At 36.5% G+C, this 12,435-nt stretch overlaps 1 protein-coding gene across 4 annotated transcripts in view; it reads right to left on the reverse strand.

The window, feature by feature from the left end:
* WDR49 (WD repeat domain 49) overlaps positions 1-12,435 on the reverse strand; it is a 144,577-nt gene that overhangs the window by 83,471 nt on the left and 48,671 nt on the right. For 3 of the 4 annotated variants that reach the window (XM_021069761.1, XM_021069760.1, XM_021069758.1), the window contains 2 exons: positions 10,790-10,957; positions 8,226-8,374 (listed from right to left, as the gene is read on the reverse strand). In XM_021069761.1, the coding sequence (XP_020925420.1) occupies positions 8,226-8,374; positions 10,790-10,957 (317 nt within the window). The remainder of the gene's footprint in view (positions 1-8,225; positions 8,375-10,789; positions 10,958-12,435) is intronic. The other variant, XM_021069759.1, reaches the window with a different exon arrangement.

Here is a 12,435-nt window from a genome sequence, read left to right on the forward strand (position 1 = left end):
CCAGAATCATTTTACCTAGGCATAGTAACACTATAATAAATACACAAAACTCTTCTTTTATCCTATAAATATGAGATGTATAAATGGGTAACTGCATGGATGGGTGGGTGCACAAATAGATGTATGGCTGGATAGAGAATCTGTTTTCAGGGCACTTTTTAAAACCAAATCAGCATTACTGACATATTGACAACATGTCCAAATTTAATTCAAAGTAGTTAAAGGGGAGAAAGATTCAGAGTTTCCTAATAATGATATAAAAGTGAGGGAAAGAAGAAAACAGATTAGACAATGGTATCAAAATGAGACTTTTGCCTGCATCAGACATTTGCTACTAACTTGCCATCCCATAGGGCATAGGCAGAAAATGACAGTAAGAAAAAGAGGAAGAGAGAAAATATATTTCACTAGGGGATTTTGAGGATAGCAGTGCAGCAGCTCGGCTCTTCAGGATAATCCACAGAAATGGACAGCCTGCTTGCAGATAATAGGATAACAGGAACTGAGGGCATTGGCTCTCCTGAACATACCTTTATGTATTAACAAGTCTGTTATTTAGAATTTGAGCCTTTGGATAATCCACAAAGGCATAATCAGTGAATGCTTAAAGGCAATATTGTTTGACATGATACATACTAGCAGAAGTATTCTACTGAATAACTCAGCTAATGATTTTATCTAAAAGTCATATAACATATCTTTCTTTGAGAAATATTCTTGCCAATTTTTCCCCAGGACTGAAGTCCAACTTAAAATATTAGTTGGAAATTAAAATCTTGTCTTGTGCCATTCCCCCTTTAAATTATTACCACAATCGGAGTTCCCATCATGACTCAGTGGAAACGAATCTAACTAGGATCCATGAGGATACAGGTTCAATCCCTGCCCTCACTCAGTGGGTTAAGGATCCGCCATTGCCTCGAGCTGTGGTGTAGGTCACAGACGCAGTTCAGATCTGGTGTTGCTGTGGCTGTGGCATAGGCTGGCAGCTGTAGCTCCAATTCAGGCCCTAGCCTGGGACCCTCCATATGCTCCGGGTGCGGCCCTAAAATGACAAAAAATAAAGTTGGTACCAAAATCATTACCTTCTTTTTCTCATTCTTTTCAACAAAAGTGAAAGAAGACCTATAAGAAGACACAAGCTCTAAGACACAGATTTCTATTACGTGTCTGTGTATTCTATCATTGACATTGAAAAAGTCAAAACGTGTCCTAACACTAAGAATTGTTCTGCAAAAATTTCATCGATTTCCCAGTTCAAGTCTGGAAATAAATTTAACTAATATCGACACTTTATTTCAAGGGCTTTCTTTTTTCAGAGCAACAGTTTCATTTGGGGAATTTTAAAATTTCAGTTAAATTGATTTTTTTTTTTGCTATTATCATTACTCACATAACACTGAAAAACATAACAGAATTTTTCCCAGTCTTTAAATAAGTTTTCTAACTTTGCCTTTCAAAGATCGCTGTTCCTGTTTTATTTCACAAAGGAAACCTAGATCCTTTAAATATCTTTATATTTCTTACTCAGTATTTATACTAACAACAGCTCTGAAGAAGATAAGTGAAAACCAGCTGGAATAAGGGAACTCTAGTTTCAGTATCATTGCAGACTAGGTTTTTGTAGGAGGTCTTCCTGCTTCAAAGAAACATAGCTCTGAATAAAACATAATTTATGCTGCCTTGCTGGACCTTTAGTGACTGGGGACAATCTCCACAGGTCCAAAAGAAGAAAGATGAAAAAGAAATAAACTTAAGGTGGAGACAGTGAACAGTAGGTATAACTGAGAGCCTAAGCCTTGGACCAGCAGCAAGGAGGAGGCACCAAGGAGAGACTGTTAATTAAATGCACAAAGAGATGGCAGCTGCCTTGGGACAGCAGCTTTTCTCATTGCTACTCTGCAGAAACAAACAGAAATCTTCTCTGGAGGAAAGCATCTTCAATTTCTTGCCTCAGAATGCTCTTAGTTTAGCAACAGCAAGAAATAAGGTAATGATAACAGAAAACCAAACATAAAAAGGAAGTAAGTCACCATGAGGGAGAATCACCAGAATAGCAAATCTCTGGCTCACCAAAGACTCCAAGTACTAGAATTATTTGAAAGGAATATGAAATTAAAGAGCTAAAGGTCAAAATTCCCTAAATGAGCAAGTAACAAAAGATTATACAAAATTACCAGGCTGTTTAAAAATGTTTTAGAAAAATAAAGTCAAATTTAAGAGCTCAGTGTATAGGTTATATAGAAAGTGGGATCACCCCCATTATAAACATCTCCATAAAAGTCAAGATCATGATAAGATGCCTCATGAAATGCACAGGAAAAACCTCAACAAGGAGTGGGAAATTTGTGCATGCAGTTTTCTGAAAGACAGCTCAAAGAATGAATAAATAGGTAAATACAGGATGTGCTTTCTCAATATTTTAAAGATGTCAACTATCAAATTCAATGGAAACAATCCAAAACTTAGTATTTTTATAGAACATGAATATTGATTCTAAGATTTACTTAGAAGGATAAAATGTCAGAGGATAGTTAAAATTGAAAAAGGAAAACAGAGTAAGAATTTCTCTACCAGGTGTCAAAACATACAATAAGGCTATGCTGGTTAAAACAGTGGTATATTTGTGTAGGGAAAGACAACTAAACTAATGGAAAGAGTAAAACATCCAGAAACAAATTCAAATTCATGTATATATGTAAATTCAAATGATGATAACAATGGTATTTCAAACCAGTGAGGGAGACAATTTACTCAAAAAATAATCTTGGCCATTCATTTGTAGGAAAAAAAATTTATGCAAAAATTAGCTGCAAAATTAAATGCAAAAAAAAAATCTACAATAGAAAAAGTATTAGCAGAAAGTAAAGGAGAACACCTCTATGAATATGCAGTACGGAGCATGTCCCTAAGCTATGCACAAAATCCAGATCCACAGAGAAAATAATTTCTTAGATTCAACTTCATAAAAATGTAAAACTTTTGAATGATAAAAATCACATAAGCTAAGTTAAGAGATGTGAAACAACCTAAATGTCCATGGACAGATGAATGGATTAAGAAGATGTGGTACATATACATAATGGAATACTACTCAGCCATAAAATTATTAAAATAATGCCATATGCAGCAACATGGATGGAACTAGAGACTCTCACACTAAGTAAGTCAGAAAGAGAAAGACAAATACCTTGTGATATCACTTACATCTGGAATCTAATATACAGCACAAATGAAAACTCATTGACTTGGGAGAATAGACTTGTAGTTGCCAAGAAGGAGGAGGAGGGAGTGGGATAGAATGGGAATCTTGGATTAATAGATGCAAAGTATTGCCTTTGGAATGGATAAGCAATGAGATCCTACTGTATAGCACTGGGAAATATATCTAGTCACTTGTGATGGAGAAAAAGAACATATATATATATATATATTGTGTGTGTGTGTGTGTGTGTGTGTGTGTGTATATAAAAATGTGTGTGACCAGGTCACTTTGCTATACAGTAGAAAATTGACAGAAAACTATAAACCAACTATAATGCAAAAAAAAAATCACTTTAAAAAAAAGTTAAGAGATGTAGGCTGAAAAGAGATATATATACTTGCATCATATACAATAAAGGATAATGAATATATTTTTAAAACCACTACAAATCAATAGAAGTTCCAAGTCCAGTTAATAACATAAAGGGCATGATCAGACAACACACAAAAAACAATAAATATTAATGGCCAATAAATATTTGAAGAAGAAAATTCATCCTAATTTTTGTTCATTAGATTCACAAAAGAATGAACACACTAATAATAATAATAATAGATAATAGTATTTGCTATTAATAAGCCTGTAGGGAAACAGACACCTTTAAACACCTCTGATGAGTACACCAACTGGTACAATGTTTCAGGATATAAATCATCCTTTCGGAATTGAATCCCTACTGACCCATCTCTGGAAACATATCACAAAGAAATTAACTTATGTCGTCTTAAAGATGTGTGTGTTTGTGTATGTGTGACAATTGTGTATAAAGATAAAAATTAGAGACAGTATCTCATAATCAACAGGTGACTGAATAAGCTATGACCATCCATACTACTAATTATTATGTAGCAGGTAAAGTTCAGGTCTATGTACACTGAAAGATGTACACACTGAAAGATCTCCAGGAGATACTGTTTAGGGAAGAGAAAGTTGCAGAAAAATGTCTTGTGTGATGCCATTTACATAAAAATTAATAATAAATACTAACTTCTATTTGTACACACACATAGGATGGTATATATAATAATAAATTATTAACAATGCCACATATTATAATACAATATAATATATAAATTTATGTAAAAAATATGAGAAGATACACAACAAGTGTTAATAATAGCTATTTCAGGAGTTCCTATCTTGGCGCAGCAGAAACAAATCTGACTAGGAACCACAAGGCTGCGGGTTCAATCCTTGGCCTTGCTCAATGGGTTAAGGATCTGGCATTGCCATAAGCTGTGGTGTGGGTCACAGACGTGGCTGGGATCTGGCACTTCTGTGGCTGTGGCATAGGCCAGCAGCAACAGCTTGGATTAGACCCCTAGCCTGGGAACCCCCATATGCCATGGGTGAGGCCCTAAAAAGACAAAAGACTAATAATAATAATAATAATAATAATAATAATAGCTATTTCTTCAGAGAAAGAATGATTTGAAGGGGCAGTGAGGAAGTACTACCTGCTTTCTCATTTGTAATTTTTACAGAAAAGCATTAATCTGTTTACTTGCATAATTTGAACAAAATGAAAATGGCTTTGTCTCTGGATGGACAGAGGGAAGTTGAGCAGGGAGGGTAAGCAAAAGGGAAAGGAAGACATACAGGTAAGAGCTAGTCACCAGCACAAGTTTGTATTTTCCTTTCCAACCTTGGGTCCACAAAACAGAAACCAGACTCGGGAAAATCAAAACCTCAAACAAAAGATTAAATTACAATTTGATCTGATTCTGGTGGCCAAATCAGGATGAGTAGCCAATGAGAGAAGAGTTAGGAGCAAGAGAAAAGCCTAATCAGGTTCTCTGGTTGGAATGTCAACCCCCCAGCACAGAAATGTCCCAGAGGCTCTGAATATCCTTTTACTCCCCATGGTAATTCCCCCTCTAAATGATCAAGTTACCTGCTCCTACAAAGGCCTCACCATCAGTGAATTCCATCTTCTGAGACAATTTAGGAGTTCAAGACAAAATGCAATTGGACTGTTTCTTAGTGTGATACCATATTCTATAGGGATGAATTTATTGTTTAATCATCACTGGAAAGTGCAATAGAGCCATGTTTCAAAAGAGAACTAAAGCCTCAGATCATTTTTGGAGAAAAATATTTAGATATAAATTGCTTAGATCTGCAGTCCTCTAATTTAGCAATTCATTGACCAAAATATAGTTCAATTAAAGGCTCTTTGAAAAAAGAATGCTTTCTTTCATTTTCCTTGTTCCCTAACTTAACCCTAGTCTTATAAAATATCCAGAAGAATTTTATGGCAGTAAAGCAAAGGCTTAACTTAGTAGCTGAAAGCCCTTTTGTTTGTTGTGAAGATGTACAGGCTAAGATTATTATTCATTTATCAAAGTGAAATGGATTTAGACTAATGTGAAAGACAGCATGACAAGCTTTATTACAATGTAATGGTTTAAAAGTCAAAGCAAAAACAGAATGATAAAATTGCCTTGCAAGAGGCCAGGTAGTCTGAACATTGATGATAGTTACACACAATCAATTCTGACTCGAAGAACATTTTTTTACTTGCTTTAAAACTGGTAACACATTTCAGGGAATTCTGTAATGATAAAATAACTGTTATTTCTTTCATATCTAGCTTTGATAAAGACTTGTTCATTTAACTAAGATTTATTGAGGACCTACTATGTGTTCGGCACAATCCAGAAAAGATTGCATTCCTAACCTTATGAATTCTATCAGTTAGTTGGTAATTTCATTATTTCATGCTTTATTCAACAGGTATTTAATGTACATTAATATGTGCTAGATTCTGGGAAACAAAAAAATGTACTGAGCAAATAATCTTTGCCTTTGAGCACTCAAAACCTAGTGAAAGATACAGTATACATATACAACCTTCCTTTGAGTATGTATGTCCGATTGCATTAAATTCCATAATGGAAGTTAGTAAAAACAGGTAAAAGATCTCAAAACACAAAACAACAAAATAAGACTAAAGCATCAGAAAAGTCTTTTCTTTTCTTTTCTTTTCTTTTTCTTTTTCTTTTTCTTTTTTTTCCTTACTTGCATAAGGAAGTTCCAAGGCTAGGGGTCGAATCAAAGCTGCAGTTACCAGCCTACACCACAGCCACACCCCGCTGGATCTGAGCGTCACCAATGACCTACAGCCACGGCTCACAGCAATGCCGGATCCTTAACTGAATGAGGCCAGGAAAAAAACCTGAATCCTCATGAATACTAGTCAGGTTCTTAACTCCATGAGCCACACAGGAACTCCAGAACAGTTTTCATTCTGAGTTTCTCTAGTACTTAGGATTCAAAATAATGTCTTCACTTCAAGCTGTCAACAAATAATCACTGAACAAGCACTACACTGTGCCAAGCTCTGTGATGGATACCAAGTACACAAACTGAAAAGATACTGACCCTGCTTAAGAAAGCAAACTAACAATTTCAGTATAACAGAAACACATGCTCTAATGAAGGACTCACAGGTGCAGTGAGAGTATAGAGAGTACCAAGAAAGAAACACCTTGGTCTGCAGGAAAGACTCCAAAAAGCCTGAAACTTCTACGATGAACAGGCATTTGCCAATTGATCATGGAGGAGAGAAAACTGAAAGCAGAAGGAAGCTCACACACCACAGAGCCAAGAGGGCAGATGGTAGGAACAGCCAAAATCTGATGGAGTCTGTGGCATCAAATGAATGGAAGAGAAAAGCAGAAAGTGAGGTGGGGCTGGTAGACTGAAGGAGGGCTTTCTATAAAAGTTTGAGAATTTCAGAGCTGATATTTAGAATGAGGGTGAGGGGAGGTATTAAAAAATTTTTCTTACAAACCACTTAATTAGCAAGATGGAGGGCAAACTGGAGTCAGACAAGTATGCAAGAAGGGAGACATGTTAGGAAAGCTTTGCTATGTTTTGGATGAGATCATTCAAAAGATAATAATTCAAAAGAGGATGAAACTTTGAATTAGAGCAGTGGCAGTTGAGAGATAGACGTGAGGCTGATAAACATGTGATGGAATTGGCAGTTGATTGGTGAAGTTTCAGCCAAAGGGAGATTTACAGTCTGATAGGTAATACAGTAAAATAAGCAAGTTTAGCAGGACTTACATTGTGGGATGAGGCTAAAGAGTTCAAAATGAACTTATATTATTTCTATATAATTTTCACATATACACATATCACTTTAGAATAAAATTAAAAAAAGTCAGACCCACTGAAAAAACTCTCAGGGGCTGTTCCCAATAAGCCTACTGCCCATCCTCCTCCTCACAACCACATGTCTTGAAATTTATCACATGTCAACTGGATCTACATGAGACATTATGAAAAACAGCAGTTTTACAGAGGAAGAAATGATGAGATTAACAGAGATTAAGAAATTTCCCTGGGGGCCGTGAGTAGTAAATAATGTGGCCGGGATTCAACCTGGACTACCTGGCTCCGATACAATATTTTTCCCACCATATTTATAATATTACATCAATATTATCAAATTGAATGGAGTGACAGACATAATGGAAAGGTTCTTAAAGTACTCGATAAATCTTCAGATTAACTTTGATGTTGAACTTACTGAGCCTTTTCAAAAGGAAAGCAACAATAGGTAACAGACCTAAGTCCTAGGTGCCTAGTCCCTATCTTATCAAAGCACCATTTTCTCATTCCCATTTCTGTTTTGTTTTGTTACTGGATTAGTGAATGCTTTGGAAACTCTCAAAGTGTGACCCATTGAGAGTCCAAAAATAAGAATGAAATCTATGAGGACATGGTTTAAAAAAAATTTTTTTAATGACATACCTTGTCCAGTCGCCCTGGACTATTCCCAAATTACCATTCATATATTTTTTAAAATATAGATTCCCAAAAACATAGTCGTAAGTCACTATATTTTAAAAACCTATACCATGTCTAAGAGGAACTTCGAACCAAAGATAAATTTGGATAGAAACTGGGGAAGCAGAACTAAATAAATTAAATTCACACTGTTACTTACTTTATCTCTGGAGAAGCTGAAAAGTTGTTTTCTTGCAGCAAAAAACTGGACGGCTATCACACTGGCAGAGTGACCCCAAAGGACACCAACCGGCTTAGAGACAACATAAGGGTTCCAAAGGCAAACTTTATGGTTAATGCCAGCAGTGGCTAAACAGAATTAGAAAGGAAAAAAAATGTTTTTAAGAACACAAAAACAACACTTTCTTTTTGAAATGAGCATATCACATAGTATATCACTATAGGTTGATAAAAGCCTTCTGAACACTAATGCACCCTTGTCTGGAAGGAAGGACAACCTTATCATTGTCCAACAGCCCAGGCATGAGTTTCATCACTGGACATAGTTGAAATGAAGAATGTGGGGAGAAGGAGTCTGTGTGGGGTGGAACGATGAGACAGTTTCATTAAGAGGCAACCAGAAGCCTAAAAAAGCAAATAAAAAAAAAATTGGAGTTCCCATTGTGCCTCAGTGGTGACAAACCTGAATCTAACTAGTATCCATAAGGATTTGAGTTCAATCCCTGGCCTCGGATGAGTGGGTTAAGGATCCAGTGTTGCCATGAGCTGTGGTATAGGTCAGAGACATGGCTTGTATCCCTCATTGCTGTGGCTGTGATCTGCGGCATAGGCCAGCAGCTACAGCTCTGATTCAGCCCCTAGCCTAGAAATTTCCATAAGCTGCAGGTACAGCCATAAAAAAGCAAAAAAAAAAAAAAAAAAAAAAAAAGCAACCAGCAGCCCAACTGGTAGGGCAGAAAATCTCCTTCTTCCTAGTGCCAATGTTTCCCCTCTCTAGCCAGCACAGCCTTAGGAATGCAGACCAGGAGGAAGAGATAATTAAAATAATTTTTAAAGTTTCCAAATTAATGACAAAGTATAAGGAAATCAATTATTTTCATTGTCACAGAAATAATTGAGTATTTGCAAACAAATAAGCAGCAGAAATATATGTCTGACTTGTTCTATGGAGAGAATAAGGTATTTTTTTTTAACACAAATTGATTATATTCAGGGATCACATCAAAAACTGGGGGCATAGTGCTTCTTCGAATGGGGGAAACTCAGCAGATTATTCTCTGCTACTGCACTGTTTAAGGTCCACTGTGGAGCTGAACTTACTCACACCTACAGAGTTGCCATACTTGTCAGATCCGTATTTTGATTAATACCCCAGTGTAAGGGTTATACCAATAAGAGAAACTGAATCTACTTTTGTTTCAAGTCTTTATTCCCTAGTATGAGATTAGTAAGACCAATGACAAATTTTACCCTGAATACAGTAATATGTAATTCCAGCACTACACCAGAAACAAGGTAGGGGTCATTATAAAGGGGTTGAAATAATTAATCAATGAACTGGTTAATATTTGAGTCCTTCCAAACTCAATTCACTAACTCCTCCAGCTTTCTCTAATAAATCTACAATCCTCCTTGAAAGTTTGATGTTAGCGTATTCCTGAGCTCAAAATCAAGGTCTCTTTTACCATGATTGTCAGCTATGATTGTTGGGAATTTTAGAGACTCAGCCCCCTAGCTGATACCAATACTATTTACATAAAATATAATTTTTTTTTTCTTTTTAGGGTCTCAACTGTGGCACATGGAAGTTCCCTGGCTAGGGGTCGAATCAGAGCTGCGGCTGCCAGCCTAGGCCACAGGCATAGCAACACCAGTTCCAAGCCGCATCTGTGAACTATACCACAGCTCACGGCAACAACACATCCTTAACCCACTGAGTGAGGCCAGGGATCGAACTCGCATCCTCATGGATACTAGTCAGGTTATTAACCCATGAGCCACCACTGGAACACCTATAAATGATAATTTTTTAATGAGGGTTAATACGACTTAGTTTGTAGGCCATGAATTTCATTGTCTATAACTATCCTATTAATTTTTAATAAAATCTCATCACTTTTTTACAGTTCAAATAAACTAATATCATATATATCATTATCAGCTTCCAAAGCTTCTAAATATTTTATTTAAATAGTTAATGCTTGATCTTTATAGCTTATTTGCTTAGCTGAAATTTACATTAAAAAAAGAACTCTCCTTTAGTAAAGGAGAAATCTAAAATTTTTCAAAAAGCATTAGAGGTTGTCCTCTGAAAGGTGATCGAAAAATGTTCTATAGTTTTCATTTCTCTAGTCAGTGAGTGTGTGTGTGCACATGCATGTGTGTGTGTGTGTGTGTGTACACATGCACACAAGGAAAACAATGTCTTTGGTTTAAGCATTTAGTGACGTCAGGAAGATGGCAGGATGGCAGAAGCTGCACAAATAGTCTTTTTTCTTTAGGTCATTTTACATTCCCCACCAATTCTAAAAAAAGACTCATTAAAGCACTGGGGTACTTTCTCATATTTTCACCCCAATGTAGTTCATATATGCTACACATCATAATGCATCATTATCAGAGATTCTCAGGTAATAAAATGTGAGCTGCCCGAGTTGGTCTCTCTGGCAATAAAGCAGCAAAGTAAAGAGGCTCCATGCATACAAATATGCATCCCAGACTATTTATGAGTCCCTCATAGTTATCATGATTTATTTTACATACCAATTAAATTGAGCCGAGAGTGGTAATCAAAAGCATGAATGCCCTGGGCAATGCTGAAGGATGTCATTTTAAGATGTTTTTTGGCTTTCTCTCTCCAAGCCAGCACCACAGTGTTGGTATTGCTGGTTGTACTGGAAATAAAAGCATCTAAAGATGCATTGTAAGTAACTGATTTAAAAAAAAAAAGAAAAGAAAAACAATCTTCTGTTGATTTTTCGCAAGATACAGACAAAACAGAATTTTTTGAATACAATTAAGTTAAAAATTAAACTCAGATTATGGTGGCACAACCTGACACTTAGAAAACACCTCAATAACCCCTTCTCACACCAAAAAACTCACACCGAACAGTTATAGCAAAGTCTGCATTCAGACTTTTCCTCCCCTAAAGATAATTTAAATTTTTTTAACATTAAAATACATGGTAGAAGACTATTAATCATAATCATCATATGGGCATCTGGAGATTTAAATAAGTGGCCAAAGTGCTGGGTTATTCCTTTTGGTTTGAAGAAGGCAAACAGGAGATTAGCAGCCCTTTGCTGCTTTCAACATCCAGCTCATGCCCAAACTATTGGTTAATTTATGTTTTGACTTGTCTAGAATGTTTGAGAGTGAGGTGGCCAGGACTCGAAGCTTCTGCCAAGATTCACAAACACAGGTGGAAGCCCAGGTCAATTGGCTGTTCCCTGTTCCTGATGATCTAGTACCAGATGAGGAGCAAAATCCCACTTCCCAAGCATGAAAAGTGACCCTGCTGCCTTTTGTCAGAAAGTCCTCTGCATACATGTCAGACTCAAGGTCCAAAAGACATTGCTGCCCTTCCACCAGCTTCAAACCACCATGCCCGCCATGCTTAGAAGGCAGTTCTCTTCGCAATTTGCAAAGACCACGATTTGTGCCCTCAAGGTGAATGATTTCTGAACTGACCTCAAAACCAAGTTTGGGCTTCACACAAAGTGAGGTGTTGTAACTCTGTACAGCTTAAGAAAAATTGCTTTAATAGAAACTCTTGAAAATGTTTCTGATCAGTATTATTACACAGAATGAAGAGTAATACTCTTGGAATACAATTCTCAATGAATCACTAGCATTCCTGAACTTCTGATGAAACTAATCCCTGACCACACTTCATTACACACTATCTTGTCAAGGGTGTTTGCATAAGAAACAAGCTTAGAATGTAGAGATCATGTCTTTCTTTGCAGCAAATGATAGACAAACTTACTACTGAGAATAACTCTGGAGCAAAAGACAGGCATGCATCCTGCTCACTGTAGAAGATGCAGATTCTCTGAGTTCCAGGTTCCTCTTCTCTAACAGGACCCACTGCGCATGCAGGCATTCACCTGCAGCCATCTGCTTTGCTTCTGTAGGACTCAAGAGGCATCAAGAGGAACCCACACAAATATGCTGATATCTATGGGGCTTGCTGTGTTGTGAGTAAAGTCTTTTTTTTCTCTAACACAGAAGTCTTTTGTCCTCTGTCATTTTATGATTTTTTTTTTTTTAAGTTCTTTCTCTTCATGAGCACCATGGTGTTTGTGTTGTTGGCTGTGCTGGAAATGGCAGGCTAGCTTATTAGCAACTAACTTGGAAATGGTTTTACTATTTTGTTGAAAGAATTTAATTTGCTTTATACAGAT

This window comes from Sus scrofa, chromosome 13 (assembly GCF_000003025.6).
Source record: "Sus scrofa isolate TJ Tabasco breed Duroc chromosome 13, Sscrofa11.1, whole genome shotgun sequence".
NCBI lineage: Eukaryota > Metazoa > Chordata > Mammalia > Artiodactyla > Suidae > Sus > Sus scrofa.